The 18,029-nt window shown below is 38.4% G+C and overlaps 1 protein-coding gene across 1 annotated transcript in view; it reads left to right on the top strand.

The window, feature by feature from the left end:
* The window catches only part of LOC122810806 (tyrosine-protein phosphatase non-receptor type substrate 1-like), a 201,261-nt gene that overhangs the window by 75,901 nt on the left and 107,331 nt on the right, over positions 1-18,029 (top strand). The window contains exon 2 of the mRNA XM_044082366.1: positions 10,994-11,299. Within this exon, the coding sequence (XP_043938301.1) occupies positions 10,994-11,299 (306 nt within the window). The remainder of the gene's footprint in view (positions 1-10,993; positions 11,300-18,029) is intronic.

Below are 18,029 nucleotides of genomic sequence, written 5' to 3'. Positions count from 1 at the left end.
AAACACTTGAAAAAGTAATCTACAACAAACTGTCCCCTTACATCCAACAGTACCAGATCCTCGCTCTTAAACAGCATGGATTCTGGGCTGGCCAGAACACAATGACAGCACAATGGTCACTTACAGATGAGATCTTTTTCAGCATGGATAAAGGAAACATTTCAGGGGTTCTTTTCATTTCCTTACCAAAGCTTTTGATCTTATTGACCACCTTCTGCTCCTTCACTCCTCAAAGAAATAGAAATCAGGGGTTAGCCCCAACAATGACACATGGGTACCAACATTTCTTAACAAATAGGTATTTCAGAGTCAAAGTAGACTCATTCTGATCAAAATGCTTTCCAGATGAATGTCTGAGGATTTCATATTCATCCCACTGTTGTTTTTTTTTTCAGTCTTTACTAACAACCAACCCTCTGACCTCCCTAACCTTCCTATTACTCTTTCTGCAGATGAGTCCCTCACATTCAGCTATTCAAACCCAGCTTCAGTCTGACCATTTCATTAATTCTTGGCTAAACAAACATAGGCTACTCCTAAACCACTTCAAAACAAAAAGATTGATATTTGGAACCTCACAAAAGCTGAAACAAATCCTAAAATTCACAACATCACAGATTTCAATGGTTCTGTAGTAGAAACAACCATATCCTTTAAATACTTAGGTTTATGGCTAGACCAGTCACTTAACTTCCAAAGTAATATTGAAAACACCAGGAAAAAGATCAGTTCTCCTTTATTCTGGTCCTGGAAAATATCTCCCTCTATCTGTCCTTCTTGCTCAACTTGAATATGGGCTCCCCATCATATATACATCCTGTAAAAAACATCTCACCCACTGTACATTCCACTGAACATAAAATCTGTTGATTAATTTACATTTAACCTCCTCAAGAACACCACTGCACGACACTCTTCAAAGCCAAATGCTATCAGTCTCCTACAGAGTTCAACTACTCTTAAGGTCTCTTCTTATCAAACTACTTCAAGCAGATGCCCTACCAGTTCTTGCAGCCAAACTGCATAATAAATCCACCCCTTACAACCTCCACAACTTCTCCCAATTAAATGTCTCACTCCAGACACGCCAAACCAAACTGCACTGTACTGACCATTTTTTTCCATTCTTGCACACATCTCTGGCAATCCCCTCCCCTCACCTAAAATAAGTCACCCCTCTGTCCACTTTCGAGCACAACTTAAAAGGCACCTTCATCAAAAATTTGACTGCAAGTGCCTTACCACTAGGCACATAACTTAACTCCCTTCTCACCTGCTGCACTTTTACTTTAACCTCTGTTCTCCCCTGTTACTTTCCTCTGATATTTACTACTAAAATTATTTCGCATTTGTTTTTTTAAATTCTGTTAGAAAAGTAATGAAACACCAAAATCCACAGAAAACAAACCAAATACACCAAATGAAAGCTGGTACCTGGACTAAAACAACTGTTTTCAAATTATCCAATAAAAGCCACCAAACTTTTAAAATTTGAACACTTTAATAGCGTAAAAATAATACAACATGAGTGCTTTCATTTAAAACAGTGTTAAACTTCATCAGACATAGTACTGAACACACTTCCTCTTTAAGTAATTCCTACTTGCATTTGATTGGTTATGCTCCTGCTTACTTCAACATCACAAGATCCTATTTTAAAGTTACAGTGTCATCATTACATATAGTAATGTTATTACTGTTTTTCAAAGATATAGTACTTTATACAGAACTGTGTTAAAAAACTAAGCCAAATTTATTAAACTATTTTCTTCCTCTCCAGTGCCTTTAACTTTAGAACCGTAGTAATTGAACTACTATCACTGATACCTGGCCAGCTGTCAGCTTGCAAACGCACTTGCCATTTCAACTCTTTTAACTCCAAGTAAACACCCCATGCCTTCTTGTAATCAATACAAACTTGATCAATGACCATGAACTTGAACTGATGTCCTACTTGGTCACTATTATGTTTAGCCAAAGCATTGTTTAAATTGTTCTTTCTAATGGCATATTCATGCTCATAAATTCTCTGGTAAAACCGCCTTTCTGTTTTGCCAATATAGAATACTGAGCATGCATCATAAATAGCAATATATACCACTGCTTTTGATTTACAATTATATTTCCCTTTTATTTGATATGTTTTGTTTCTTACAGTAAACCTGTCTCCTATCTTTATTTTGTATGAAATGGAAAGGCGGTTTTGCCAGAGAATTTACGAGGACATCAGTTCAAGTTCATGGCCATTGATCAAGTTTGTATTGATGACAAGAAGGCATGGGGTGTTTACTTAGAGTTAAAGTGTTGAAATGGCAAGTGTATTTGCAAGCTACCAGCTGGCCAGGTATCAATGATCGTAGTTCAATTACCCCAGTTGAAAAGTTAAAGGCACCAGAGTGGAAGAAAAGAGTTTAAAGCCAATACATTTGGCTTATTTTTAACACAGTTCTGTATAAAGTACTATGTCTTTGAAAAACAGTAATAACATTACTTTATGTAATAATGACACTGTAAACAGGATATTATGGTGTTGAAGTAAGCAGGAGCATAACCAATCAAATGCAAGTAGGAAGTACTTAAAGAAGAAGTGTTCAATACTATGTCTGATGAAGTTTAACACTGTTTTAAATGAAAGTGCTCATGTTTTATTGTTTTTATACCATTAAAGTGTTTGAATTTCGAAAGTTTGGTGGCTTTCATTGGATACTTTGAGAACAGTTGTTTTGGGTCCATGCACCAGCTTTCATTTGGTGTATTCTGTTAGTAATGTTTGCATATTATTAGAGTTGCCTACGGGTCTATCCCCCTTCCATGATTACTCCATGTTTGTGAATTTGTTCTGTTTTTTTTTTTACTTTTATATATTTATGTTTGTTTATTTAATTATTTATGTCTTTTGTGAATTTCTTCACCTGGGCTGTGTCTGCAAATGGTCTATTAGGTTTAGTGTACAACCTTGGTAAACTTAACTAACTGACTAAATAAGTTATATAGGATTATGAAAAAATATGCAATACCATGCAGACACAGTAGAATATTAAGTAGCTGCAAATCACGAATGACTTTTAATTTGTCAAACTGTATTTAATGTAACTCAGCACCCAGCACTGTGATATATTGAATTAAGTGTGGCATAATTTAGAGGTAGACCTGTGCAGATTGTCAAAAATGATGACCTGCTTTTGTGGTAAGCTTGTGAACAAAGAAAGGGGGTGGATAATGATTATACTCAGAAACATTAATGTGCAATTATGCTTACCTTGATCCCTTTAAATACATTAACTCTCTGCTCTATATTAAATGGCACATATGTTTGCAATATTTGATCTTCTATTTTGTGTGTGAAACAATAAACAAAACTCTGGTCCAGCAGTAAATTTATCTGCAGTCCAGAAGCACAATGACAATAAAAACAGAAACCACATGATGGTTTTTTTTTTGTGTAAACAAACTGAAGTACAGTTAATTGAGGTTTTTTTTCCAGATAAGATTGCTTATAAAGGTAATTAATTCACTCACAGTAATTTCATTGAAAACGGGCTCCTTGTGGCCCAATGGACCATCCTGGCAAACAAACTACAAATAAATAATAAATACATTTCTGTCCAACATCCACAGATAAGTATCCAGAAATCTATTACTTCTTTTTTTTTAATTTCTCCAAGTATTTTGGGTTTCTAATACCATGACAATAATGGACCCCACTCCTAAGTCAAAGTACGACTAAAGTTCATGAAATTAGTGTTGTTTCAATCTTTGATATTATCCAGAAGTGTTCTTTGCAGCACCCACAGTGTGCTCAGTAATGACTACATCTGCAATTTATATGGAATTACATGTATTGGTTGTTGTTGTTGTTTGTCTTTCAGCTTTTCCCAGTAAGGGGTCGCCACAGCGGAATCTCAATATGACTGTAGATTCTTTTTTGTAAGTTCTGTTGCTCCTACTGCTACTGGACATATCAGGGTATCTTTCTTCCACACTGCTCTCATTTCTGCCTGCAAATCTTGATATTTTATGACTTTGTGTCTCTCTGTATGCAAGATGGGTTTAGTGATCATAATGATCAATGCTACTTTTGTCTTCTTTTCATGGACCACTATATCTAGTTTTCTCACATCTGTCTTTTGAACTGTTGGTAATGGGTGATCCCATGTGATGTAGAATTCATCATTTTCTATGATGCTTTGTGGCTCATGTTTCCAGTGTTTTTCAGCCACTTCAATGCCATAATGTTTTCACAATCTCCAGTGCAACAGTCTTGCCACATTATTATGCCTTTCATATTAAAGACCTTTTGCCATTAGCATGTCACAACAAGCAACAGGGTGTGCAACTATTTCCAATTCTGTTTTTATAAAACCTACATTTGTCTATTTCTACCACATGTTCAATGGACTTAGTATACCAACATGTATGTAGCCCCGTACCTTGGACCACCAATATTAACCTTTCATGTTTTGGTTTGAATTTGCCTCTCCTTAACCATTCCTGTATTTGATCCTGATCAACATGAGGTTTTTCCAGAAGTTTTCTGTACTTGCAATTATATTTATGCATTTCCACATTTCTTGCCTTCTCATCTGATCCTTCATCTTATATTCTTTATTTTGCTTTTTCTGGTACATTCAGTTGCTGCCTGATTTTTATCTACTTCTGGTTTGATTTCCATTCCTGCTTGATGCCAATATGCTTCTGCTAGACTAAGCAGGGAAGTCATCTTAGATGTATTTTTATCATGTTTCAAAACTTTCACTACATTTGGGACTTGTGAGTAGAATTCTCATTGCTGGGGAAACTCAGAGACAGCTATGGCAGAGTGGAATACAGCATTTACTCATGAAAATAATTATCCATATGTATGTCCATGATTTATGATATTGGCCTTTATTTTAGAGAAGAAAATAATCATTTGGTTTAGACCTGTAAGACAGTTAGGTGCTCTGATTGCATATACATTTACAGTCAGGGATATGGGACTGCCCGGGGGGGGGGGGGGGTTATAGTTAGCATATGCTTGGCAGAATGGTCATGCTGTATAATTGGAATATTCAGGAATGTTGTAATTATGAATATCTCTGAATCATGTAAAATCTATACCTGTAACATGGCCATCCCATCAAAGTGAATACAAAGCTGAGTGGGGACTGTATCTGAATTCCATTCCTTTCCCAGTATTGGTGTACTTTTAATTGAAATCCTGCAATAATTATTAGAAATACATTGTAACACTTACTACTATCATGCAGTGCATGTCAGGGAGCTTTTTATTTATTTAGCTATCCTTTGTGGGCCACATTAGTCCCACTAGGTTAGAGGCCTCTTTTCAGAGGGAAGATCTGAGATGGTGTTTATATTGTGATGGGATATTTGGTCAGGGCATCAGGGAACTTCCCCCTACTCTTTTTGGAAGGTGTCATGGGATCTTTTACATTAACCTGAGCTACCACCAACTCATCCAGATGGGATACTGGTTTAACATCTCATCTCATCTAAAAGACAACACACTTAAGCATTCTCATATGCTGCACTGCAGAGTCAGCAATCCATCTACCTTATGTGGAAATAGAACCCAAAGTCTTTTGCAACAAAGGTGAGTGTGCTACTTGTTACACCACTAACACTACATAAATACCATTTCCCCTAGGTGACAGAAAAATCTCATGCACCTCACTCCTTTTACATTTGTATTCCTGGTGTGTTTATTTATAGGTTATTAGGAGATTACTAGGCTAATAGCCCTAGAGCCCTTACAAGCCTAGCCATGTTATACCCTGAGTTACCCTAAATGACCTTGGTTAGATGAGTGCTATTATTAGAGTGAGTCTGTGGTCAGCACCGACTACCCCTGTCTATGAGGGACATGGGTCCAACCCCTGAGAAGAATTTCTGGTCTCCCATCGAATTGTCTAAGTTGTACTTGAAGATGGTCAGTAAGGAGCTCTGCTTTATGCAAATTGGGAGCCTCTTTCAAAGGAGTGGCAATCACTGTGAGATATATTTCTCTATCCAGCATTTTCTGTTGATGTCACAGGCTAGGTTAAGATCCCTGCAGTGAGTGATTCTAGTCCCATTTGATCTGCAGACATGCAGCATTTCCATTAGGGCAGGGTCAGAGACTGCTCTGTAGGCTAGGCACAAGTCAGCTCTCAGTAGCCTATATGATACAGAGTACAGTGACAGGGCTTTCAGTCTATACACATAAGACATGGTTTAGAGGCTCTGAATATTCCTTGTGTGAAACCTCTGTGGTCTCTCCAGCTGCTGCAGGTGTCTGATGAGGTACATGCAAAAGGGGGTACTCTATTAATGATCTAATGAGGGTCGAGTAGAGTGGAGTTATACCATTCTTAGACCTGGATGCAGTACTCTTAATGATAAGATCACAATGTAAAAGGCTTTCCTTACCACTGTGGTAACATGGTGATCGGAGATTAGATTTCAATCAGCCTGTACTCCTAAGTCATGCACCACTGAGTTTGAGCTTAGGACGGTACTGTAAATATTGTAATTAGCAAATAATTCCTCTTTACCAAAGGGGATAATAACACAGTTTTTTTGCATTTAGTTTTAGTCTGCTGCTTTGGCACCAATCATTTGCCTGTGTTAGCACCTTCTGTAATATGTTTTTACATCATTGGGGAACTCAGTTTCACCCAATTTGCAATCATCTGCAAACATGGTAAGCCACAGGCCATCTACTTTAGCCTGGCCTTACAAAAATAGATTCCAAGCATTAACAGGCCAAGTACAGATCCTTGTGGTACACCACTCGTGACTTGTCTACTGGTAGAGGTGGAGTCACAACTTTGACAGTATGTTTGTTCTGTCAGTGAGCCAGTTGGCTACATCTCTAGTGATGTAAGGGTTAATTCCCAGCTGGGAGAGTTTTTCAAAGATACCTGAGTGGGGAATTGTGCCAAAAGCTTGGCTAGGTCAAGATAGGCAGTATGCACTGTCTTACCTTAATCCAGAGCTTTGTTGGCATTCTCAAAGCAGTCTACCAGGTTTAACAGGCATGATATACCCTTGACAAAGCCATATTGGATTGGTCAAGAGTTTGAAGGTCGCCTATGTCCCTGTTGATAAGGTCCATGATGATACTTCTCATGGCCTTGCAGATGAGGCTGGTCAGGCTTATGGGTCACTAGTTCATAAGGTTGGTTGATGGACCCTCTTTGTGCAAGAGGATTATTGTTGCTGTTCTCCACTCTGGATCATAACCAGTTCTCGGGCTATGGTTAAATAGAGAGTGAAGAGGTTCTCCAAGGTCTCGTTTTAGACTGCTAACTAAGCAGTTTGGGATGTTATCTGGTCCCATTGAGCCCGTGTTTTAGGCCTTGGAGACCTCAGATATAACCTGCTATCTAGAGATGGTAGCGTGGGGACTATTGTCAGGAATGCTTTGGGGCATGGCTGGTGGGGAGAGGGGGATGTACTTTATGTCAAATCTGTCAGCTAGCAGGTTTGCACTTTCCTCAGGAATAGTATGAGTGGTAGTCAGCACATACTGCTCATTCCCTTTTAGATTTCTGTTGTAGCTAACGAATGCCTTATGGTTTTCTTTAGCTAGGGGTGCTATTTTAGCATCATGATTAGCTTTAGAGGACGTTACAAGATATCTGATTTGCTTGTTCAGTCTGTGGAGGGAATGTTTCTCTGCTGAGTCAGTTCCCTCTTACTCCTTCTCAGTCTCTTCCTCTTGTTATATAACCTATTTATACTTAAGGTCCACAAGGGTGGCTTGTTTTTCTGGAGGACCTGGTTTTGATCCGGTCAGGTACAGCTGAGAAGAGACAGTTGTTTACATGTTTATACAGTGCATTTGTGTAGACCTTTGCATAGGAGTCATTGCTGACTGTGTTTGCAGTGGATGTGAAACATTTTATACTATTGTTTAGTAGGATGTTGTTAGCTTTGGAAATTTTTTTCGTTTTAATACCCCTTTGGGGATGTCAGGTCTGATAGTTACTTTGAATGTGACTGATTTATAGTCTGACCTTACAAAGGAGGGCATCACACTGTGGAGGGGTGCAGTGATCCTCCATCTTGGTGAGCACTAAGTCTAAGATATTTTAACCCCTTTTGGGAGTACAAACCATCTGTTCCATGGCATTTGTACTGACAAAATTCCAGGAACCTCTGGGTGGTTATGTTTGTGCTCATGTATGTCACCCAATCAATGGAATAGTTGAAATCTTTCATTACCAAGGTGTTTTGCTGTATGGTGAGTGAATCCAGTAGGTCCAGGTAGGTGGTATGTTTCTCTTGGCTCATGGTGGGGGACCTATAGGTAACAATGATGTGGTAAGGTATTTTGCCTATAGTTAGTTGGACCTGGACTAGCTCAAGAGATTCATACTGTTTAACCAGTCTTGAGGTGTATTTAGTGTTAATGAAGATGGATGCACCTTTGCCTTTGGTTCTTTCACATTTGTTCTTGTTTTGATGTCTGAATGTGTGGAAGGCATTGTAGCCTTGCATGTCTGTGGTGTTCTTCACAGTCTTGAATCATGTTTCAGTGATTGCACAGATGTCAGCATCTTTCGGGGAGTGCAGCTTCCTGTTTAGGCTCCTAGTATTAAGCAGCATAACTTTGAGTTTGCCATGAATGGATTTTGTTAAGTTGAAAATTTTATTTTTTTGACATTGCCTAAAAAGGCACTATGGGGGAGGCAAGAGCATTTGCCATTATCTAAAAGCTAGAAAACATAGGTGCAGTCCATTTTTGACAAAGCAGTGTGGTCTGTCAATATCTTCCCAGTCTGACAGATACTGGATCCCCCTGGATTAACACCAGAATCTAAGACAATTGCTGAAGTCTATCATTTTTTTTTGTTTGTATTGTGGCATCATCCTAGATGAAGGTAGAATACTGTTTAGGTCTAGGGTCATACCTGCCTGGGACACATAATCTAAAAGTTCAGTCATGTCTCTCTTAATATAGTCCAGAGAGGTATGTCTCAAGTCATTCACTACAACATGGACTATGACAACATCATAGCAGGACTTGTTGTTGAGTGACTTGAGTGCTCGCATGATTTGATGGCTCCTGGCACCTGACAGGCAGCTAACCATGACCGTCTCCTTGTCCATCCTGGTGAGGGAGACATCTGTATATCTTACTGTAGAGTCACCTATGACCAAGACATTAGGTTTGATGTGTTTTGCCTTTGTGGCTTATTTGCTGAGACACTAGTATGTGTATTGTTATGTGTAGTTATTTCTATATATGTTGCAGTGTGTGCAGGTGGCTTGCGCTTGGGAGGTATCTGATCTTTTGGTAGGTTTCTAGTGAGTACCTCTGCTTATGTGGGTTTATAAGTAATGTCCTTATCTTGTGTTAGAAGGAAAGTGTGCAAACTGACAACCTGTTTAATGTCCTGTTTTTTGTTATGTGAGAGGATTGATTACAAATTCATAGTGTAATTACATCTCTCACATATGGTATTTGCTTGTTTTAGGAGTAAGTGATTGTCAGTACACATAAGGCAATTACTACATTGTCTCTGGATGCCCATGCCAATCAGGTTGGTTGGAGAAATAGTGAGAAACTGACCATCCATTATGGCAGATTTATACTGTAGTACTATTAGGGAGTGGGCAGGTTAGATCAGTGTATGCTCTAGGAATAGCAAAGGGGCTTATTCTGTTGAAGAATTAGGTCCACTCTAAGGACCTAAACCTTGTCTTCCCAATAAACAGGACATGCTGGAGGGATAGATTCCTGTCCCAGAGACTTCCCCTACTCTGGAACAAGCTACCCATCTATGTCAAGCAAAGCTACTCATTAACACTCTTCAAGAAAAATCTTGATGAGTGGATGGGAAATAGGAAATACACCCCGTGGATCACTTCTGTGGCTCTGCTCGATAGGGGCACAGGAAATTAACTTTCTTGGGTTGGCGTAAGCCAGGGAAGTTTGTTGGCTAGGCTTACTTAGGCCCTTGGGCCGATAGCCTAGTACCTACCTATGAACCTATGAACATATAAGGTTTGGGGTGAAAAGCTGTGCCAATGCTACTCTTTGTGCATCTGAGTTGCCTGCATAGCAACAAGGAAGCTTGGAGGATTCTACTAACAAACGTCTAGGGAAAAATTGTGCTTCTCGGCATTTGCATCTATACAGGACATGGTTAACATCTGTTGTGCAGGGCACAGTGATGTGCAAACAATTCAACATTTTTAAGTCAAGCTACCAATGGGAAGCCCACACTGAAACTTTCTCCAGCAATCCCTAACTCAGATGGTACCTGAGCTACACATTTGTTGCACAAGGGTGCAGGGAGGCCCGCTTTATTTAAGATGGCTGCTTCAGTGCTCAAGTTATACCAACAGTCTAGATTCAACAAGTTTGACTCTAGCCTCTGCTATAAAAGGCAATAGTACTGAATTAAAAAGTGCAGAATAAAATGCAGACGACAGGAGAAATGGGCAGCAATTCAAATAAATACAGTTAACAAAGTACAATACAGGCTTAACGTATACTTATTTATCAGTTGTTTGCAGTGGATGCCTTGGATATCAGAAACTTTGAAATCTGATGTTAAAGCTGCATACTTTTAAAGGTGGCAGTCATGCTTGTGATATACGATCACATTTTTCGCTTTTTGGACTGATTTCATAGGTTAGGGAGGTATAGCAATTCTTGTTCACATCAGGCATAAGTGGCTATTAGAAATACAGGCTCATCTTTCTTTAATATTGCACCATGATATCATCAGATCGTAAAAGTGAAACAGACAACCAGGTTTGTAAATTTAAAAAAATATGTTATAGCATATATTAATAGCTTTATTCCTGTTTAAGTGATGCAATAAGACAGTGACTTCTATTTCTGCTGCTGGTCAATATACTTTATAATCATATATCATACTGTTTAAATATGAAACTATTAAAATCTGGCATGCCCACTATAAATAATGTGTTAATCTATAATAAGTACATTTATTCTGTATGGACTTTAAATATTCATTCTTCTCATTTCTTTAAGGACACCCTTCCCCTCCATCAATTTCTGGGCCAACTGAGAGAGTTCGGTTTAATACAAATGTAACATTTAACTGTAAATCTGAACGATTTTACCCACCAGAGGTCAATGTTACATGGTGGGAGAATGAGATCGAGCTTCTGGGATCCAAATCTGAAGTCAGTTTTGATTATGGAAGCATGGTATACCAAGTACAAAGCAACATCACTGTTGTAGCAAGAATAAACACACCTGTCACCTGCAAAATTAATCACGCACTGTTAGACCAACCTATAAATTCAACCTTCAGGATAAACAATATTGTGAAAGGTAAGCTCTGTATTCTAAGTTGATAGTATATTTGCTCAGAAAATAAAATCCTATAGACCTGAATAAAATGTGGAACTGTAAGAAGGGCGAGGTGAAAGAGACAACTGTCCAAGGTGCAAGCTGTTAAAGGGAAAGATAGTGCTGAAGTGCAGGACTAGAAATAATTTCTAAAGTCGGAAAACAATTGGGGCCTTAGAAATAAATGCAAATAATACAAATATGGTTACGGCTGAAGCAGTGTGTGTATGGTAAATTGAGTAAATTGATTGCAGCAAGCTGTTTTGCTGTTTGTTACATTTGTAGCAGATTTTTTTTCCTTTTTCTCTTCAATTTAAAATTGAGGGAGGTTCCATTTCCATGAGCTGCACGGGGTAACAGAAGAGATCATTGAGGTTCTGTATGAATCTATATTTATACTCATCTTGTGATATCATTTGATATGTATGTGGTAAGCAATAGGACATGTTCATGCTGTGTGACCAAATACCAGTGAATTCTGCGCCTTTTTGTCTATATTCACCCAGCTTGTGAAAAACATGTTTCATTAAGTGAAAACACAGAGAGAATATTCAAATGGTAGAATTAGGAGAACAAAAACTATAACCCCCTATGTAACCTCATTATGAATACATATGTATATTACTAGGGTGACACAGTGTCAACATTACTGTTTATGGTGACTATAACCCATGTGGAACTTCATTGTGAATACTTATTTACATTAGATCTATGACACAGAGGTAAACATGGCTTTTCATGGTAATTGTAATCTGTATGTAACTTCATTATGAATATTTATGTACATCACTAGGGTGACACAGTGGTTAACATTGCAGTTTATTGTAACCATCACTCGTGTAACTTCATTATGAATACTTATGTACATTACTAAGGTGACACAGTAATTAACATTACTGCTTCATGGTGATTATAATCTGTATTTAACTTTACTATTAATACTTATGTACATTACTAAGGTGACACAGCAATTAACATTACTGCTTCATGGTGACTATAATCTGTATTTAACTTTGAACACCTGTGTACATTACTAGGGCAACACAGTGATCAACATTACTGCTTTTAATCCGTATTTAACTTTATTAGGAATACTTGTGCATATTACTAAAATGACACAGTGATTAACAATACTGCTTTTAATTTGTATTTAATTTTATTATAAATACTTGTGTATATTACTAGGGTGACACAGTGATTAACATTTCTGCTTTTAATCTGTATTTAACTTTATTGTGAATACTTGTGTATATTACTAGAGTGAGACAGTGGTTGATGTAACTGCTTCACGATGCCTATAATCAGTATTTAACTTTATTATGAATATTTGTGTACATCACTAGGGTGACACAGTGATTAACATTTCTGCTTTTAATCTGTATTTAACTTTATTGTGAATACTTGTGTATATTACTAGAGTGAGACAGTGGTTGATGTAACTGCTTCATGATGCCTATAATCAGTATTTAACTTTATTATGAATATTTGTGTACATCACTAGGGTGACACAGTGATTAACTTTTCTGCTTTTAATCTGTATTTAACTTTATTGTGAATACTTGTGTATATTACTAGAGTGAGACAGTGGTTGATGTAACTGCTTCATGATGCCTATAATCAGTATTTAACTTTATGAATATTTGTGTACATCACTAGGGTGACACAGTGATTAACATTTCTGCTTTTAATCTGTATTTAACTTTATTGTGAATACTTGTGTATATTACTAGAGTGAGACAGTGGTTGATGAAACTGCTTCATGATGCCTATAATCAGTATTTAACTTTATTATGAATATTTGTGTACATCACTAGGGTGACACAGTGGTTAACATTGCAGTTTATTGTAACTATCACTCGTGTAACTTCATTATGAATACTTATGTACATTACTAAGGTGACACAGTAATTAACATTACTGCTTTTAATCTGTATTTAACTTTATTGTGAATACTTGTGTATATTACTAGAGTGAGACAGTGGTTGATGTAACTGCTTCATGATGCCTATAATCAGTATTTAACTTTATTATGAATATTTGTGTACATCACTAGGGTGACACAGTGATTAACATTTCTGCTTCATGGTAACTATAATCCCTGTGTAACTTCATTATGGTTCCTTATCTACATCACTAGGGTGACACAATGGTTAACATTGTGGTTTATTGTAACTATCTCTCATGTAACTTCATTATGAATACTTGTATACATTACTAAGGTGACACAGTGATTAACATTACTGCTTCATGGTGACTATAATCTGTATTTAACTTTATTATGAATACTTGTGTACATTACAAGGGTAACACAGTGATTAACATTACTGCTTCATGGTGACTATAACCCGTATTAAACTTTGTTATGAATACTGGTGTACATTACTAGTGTGACACACTATTTTGTTTTATTTATTTAACATATGTTGTCCAGGAAATTCTGACTAGGACAGAGCCTATTTTCAGCAGAGGCCTAGGGAGAAACACTCCAGATGCATGTCTTTGGAATGTGGGAGGAAACTGGTGTACCAAGAGGAAACCCCTGTGACCATAGGGAGGACATGCAGATTCAGCATTGGAATGTGGGAGGAAACCCACGTGAATGCAGAGAGGACATGCAGACTCAGCACAGAAGGCACCCCAGCCATGAATCAAACCACAGAACCTCTTGCTATGAGGCAACAACATTAACCGCTGCACCACTGCACCTCCCAAACTGAAGACACAGTAGGTTCCATTGAGATTTCAATTCATATCACTGGATTCAGAGTCCAGATTGCTAACCATTACACCATAGAACCAGCTTAGCTAAAATTAATGCTTCATGGTGACTATAATCGTTATTTAACTTTATTATGAATATTTGTGTACATCACTAGGGTGACACAGTGATTAACATTTCTGCTTCATGGTAACTATAATCCCTGTGTAACTTCATTATGGTTCCTTATCTACATCACTAGGGTGACACAATGGTTAACATTGTGGTTTATTGTAACTATCTCTCATGTAACTTCATTATGAATACTTGTATACATTACTAAGGTGACACAGTGATTAACATTACTGCTTCATGGTGACTATAATCTGTATTTAACTTTATTATGAATACTTGTGTACATTACAAGGGTAACACAGTGATTAACATTACTGCTTCATGGTGACTATAACCCGTATTAAACTTTGTTATGAATACTGGTGTACATTACTAGTGTGACACACTATTTTGTTTTATTTATTTAACATATGTTGTCCAGGAAATTCTGACTAGGACAGAGCCTATTTTCAGCAGAGGCCTAGGGAGAAACACTCCAGATGCATGTCTTTGGAATGTGGGAGGAAACTGGTGTACCAAGAGGAAACCCCTGTGACCATAGGGAGGACATGCAGATTCAGCATTGGAATGTGGGAGGAAACCCACGTGAATGCAGAGAGGACATGCAGACTCAGCACAGAAGGCACCCCAGCCATGAATCAAACCACAGAACCTCTTGCTATGAGGCAACAACATTAACCGCTGCACCACTGCACCTCCCAAACTGAAGACACAATAGGTTCCATTGAGATTTGAATTCAGATCACTGGATTCAGAGTCCAGATTGCTAACCATTACACCATAGAACCAGCTTAGCTAAAATTAATGCTTCATGGTGACTATAATCGTTATTTAACTTTATTATGAATATTTGTGTACATCACTAGGGTGACACAGTGATTAACATTTCTGCTTCATGGTAACTATAATCCCTGTGTAACTTCATTATGGTTCCTTATCTACATCACTAGGGTGACACAATGGTTAACATTGTGGTTTATTGTAACTATCTCTCATGTAACTTCATTATGAATACTTGTATACATTACTAAGGTGACACAGTGATTAACATTAATGCTTCATGGTGACTATAATCTGTATTTAACTTTATTATGAATACTTGTGTAAATTACCTCATTGGCAGAGTGGGTAACACTGACATTGTTTTCCAGCATGGTAAAGAGATGGATTGCCTTCTCTGTGGAATCTACACATTCTCATTGTATCAGATTGTGATTTTTCTTGACATTTCAATTTCCTTCCATATAGTAAAAATGTGCCATAGGTGAACTGGCGTACCTCCAAATTACCTTTAGACATGCTATTTGTGAATGTATGTACACATGTGTCTGTGCATCTGTGTCTGCAAGTGTGGGTATGGGTGGGTGTGTATACATGAGTGCATGTGTGCATGTGTGTCTGTGAGTCTATGTCTGTGTATGTATGTATGTGCATGTGTGTCTGTGCATATGTGTGTGTGTGTGTGTGTGTGTGTGTGTGTGTGTGTGTGTGTGTGTGTGTGTGTGTGTGTGTGTGTGTGTGTGTGTGTGTGTGTGTATGTGTGTGTGTCTGTGTGAGTGTGTGTGTGTTTGAGCATCTTATAATGGAATAGAACTTCTTTCAGGATTAGAGTCTCTGCAGTATGTCCACTAAGTGACAGAATAGGTTCTGACTCCCTATTAACTCTCACATTGGATTACATGGATTACTGGAGAATGTCTGACTGACTGAATGAATAAATGAATGAATGAACAAAACTACACTGCTTGCAGCAGTCAAACCAGTTTTCTCTCTTTATCAGATGGCTGTTTGAGATGGGCTATTAATATATTTGCAATACTGTATGCTGCAAGAGTTATTAAATTATACCACTCCCACAATAATTACAGAGTTTTGAGTAGATATATATAATGTTTTGATGAATAGTTGTTTCGAGAATTACTTTCATCCTTAAAACTTTTACTACTCAGACAAAAAAAAATTCTAAATTGTCCTGTCTGTCACCTGAAGTATCACCTTTATTGGTGACTTCTTTAACACAAAGATCTAGCTTATATATCCTCACTCATCTCTTTCCCACTTTCCCAACATCTATCAAAGGAATCTTTCTCTGAGCTGTGATGGAAATCAACCTTTGGGCAAGTATAAACCCACCTACGTACAGCACAGGAAAGACATCAAGGCTCTAAAGCAATGGCAGCTTACTTCACCCCTGCTACTACCAGGAAGAACAAAATCCTCACCTGTTACCAAGAGTACTTGAACTTTTAAATAGCACAATTTACATGTTTATAGGAAGCCCAGCTTACCACATTATTGTTAAAGCAGATTTTGGCATTTATCCATTTGGTTTATAATGGGCCAGATTCACGAAGCCTCCGTGTAAGAGTTATAACTCTTACACGGAGGCTGCAGTTAAACGGTGTGATGTCAGCATGTCATGCATATGCATGAGGTGCATGAGGCATGCTGAATCACACTGTAACTCTTACACGGTCCGTGTAAGAGAGCAGGGGGCGTGTCCACACCCCCGGAGGTGTAGAATGGCTGAAAGTAAACAGCCACGAGAGAGGCCATGGAAATGTAAATAAACACACTACACAACACATTCCCCCACAGACCATCAGTGTACAAAGTGAACAGACGCTATAAAATGAAAATAAAAACTGTCTTATTTTTTTTAAACCCCGTAAAGGTGTGCTACTGTGTGCGCGGGTGTGCTACTAGCGCAATTGCAGTTAGCAGGCAGTGGAGAAGGATATGAGAACTACATATGCAAAGTAAGCCAAGAAGAAATAGCTTAGCAGTAGAGTTGCCGGCTTAAGAGTCGGCAGGCAGGGTTCGAGCCCACACAGCAGCCTTTTTTTTTTGTAAATAAGCACTAAAAAGGCCCCTGACAGTATTGTACAAATGTAAAAGTATACCCTTTTGTAAAATGGAATGAAATGGAGCATATATTTAGAAGTAACACAATAATAAAATCAATTAGAAATGTACTGATAGCTAAGCTGCTGTGAGACAGAGTGCCCGTAGCTGAGTAGTGTTTAAAAAGCTGCAAACTGTATGCCTGTTGCTAAGCAGCGGTTTAACAGGCTGAAACTGTTTGCAACTAGCTGTGCTTAGCTTAACATGTGTGTCACTAGCCAATTAAGATTTATCCCAGCGCACACCGTTTGCGCGCCGCTCCCACAAGCTAACTGTCAGTGCGCATGCGTTAGCTCCGTGCAAATGTGCGCAGATTTGCCTTTAAGTGCTTAAAAGTGCTTTTGGCATGATTGATTGACAGGTCCTCAACTCATTTCTGTCATGAAAATTAAAAAACAGTGGTCAGATTCGAACCCAGGATACCATGCACTAGAGTCAAGGTACTAAACCACTAAGCCATGACAGCAATAGCTAGAAATGCAGAAATAGCATATACATAGGATAAAATCCAGAATGGAGCATGATAAAGCAGTTTATGTGAAGTAGATACAATTCCAAAATGGCCAATCAGAGAAATGTGTGGGAAAAGTGGCATATATAAGCCCCATAGGCGGGAATACACAGCAGAACTGATTGTAGAACAGACCTGCAGTCAGAATGAGTGGAGTAGGTGAGGGACGTTGCTTTCGAGCACAGCGTTGGGGTGTTGAGGAGTCCAGATACATGGTCTGGCTCCTAGTCCATCATCACGAGGCCCAACTCATGCAGGGCCAGGTCTCATGGGGAGCGTACAGGGCGGAGGCATGGGACCAGTTGGCTCGTGATCTGACCATTGCTACTGGCATTCCACGCACTGGTGAGAAGGTCCGTCACCACCATGTGGACCTGAAGTGACGTAAGCAAGACCAGTTGACCGAATGGATCCAGGAGGCCCAGGATATGCCCAACGCCCCACTACTGAGTAAGTTACATTTT

This window comes from Protopterus annectens, chromosome 9.part0 (assembly GCF_019279795.1).
Source record: "Protopterus annectens isolate FY-2018-M chromosome 9.part0, PAN1.0, whole genome shotgun sequence".
Taxonomy (NCBI): Eukaryota; Metazoa; Chordata; order Ceratodontiformes; family Protopteridae; genus Protopterus; species Protopterus annectens.
Note: the sequence above shows the minus strand (reverse complement) of the source record. Positions and strands in the feature narration are given on the sequence as shown.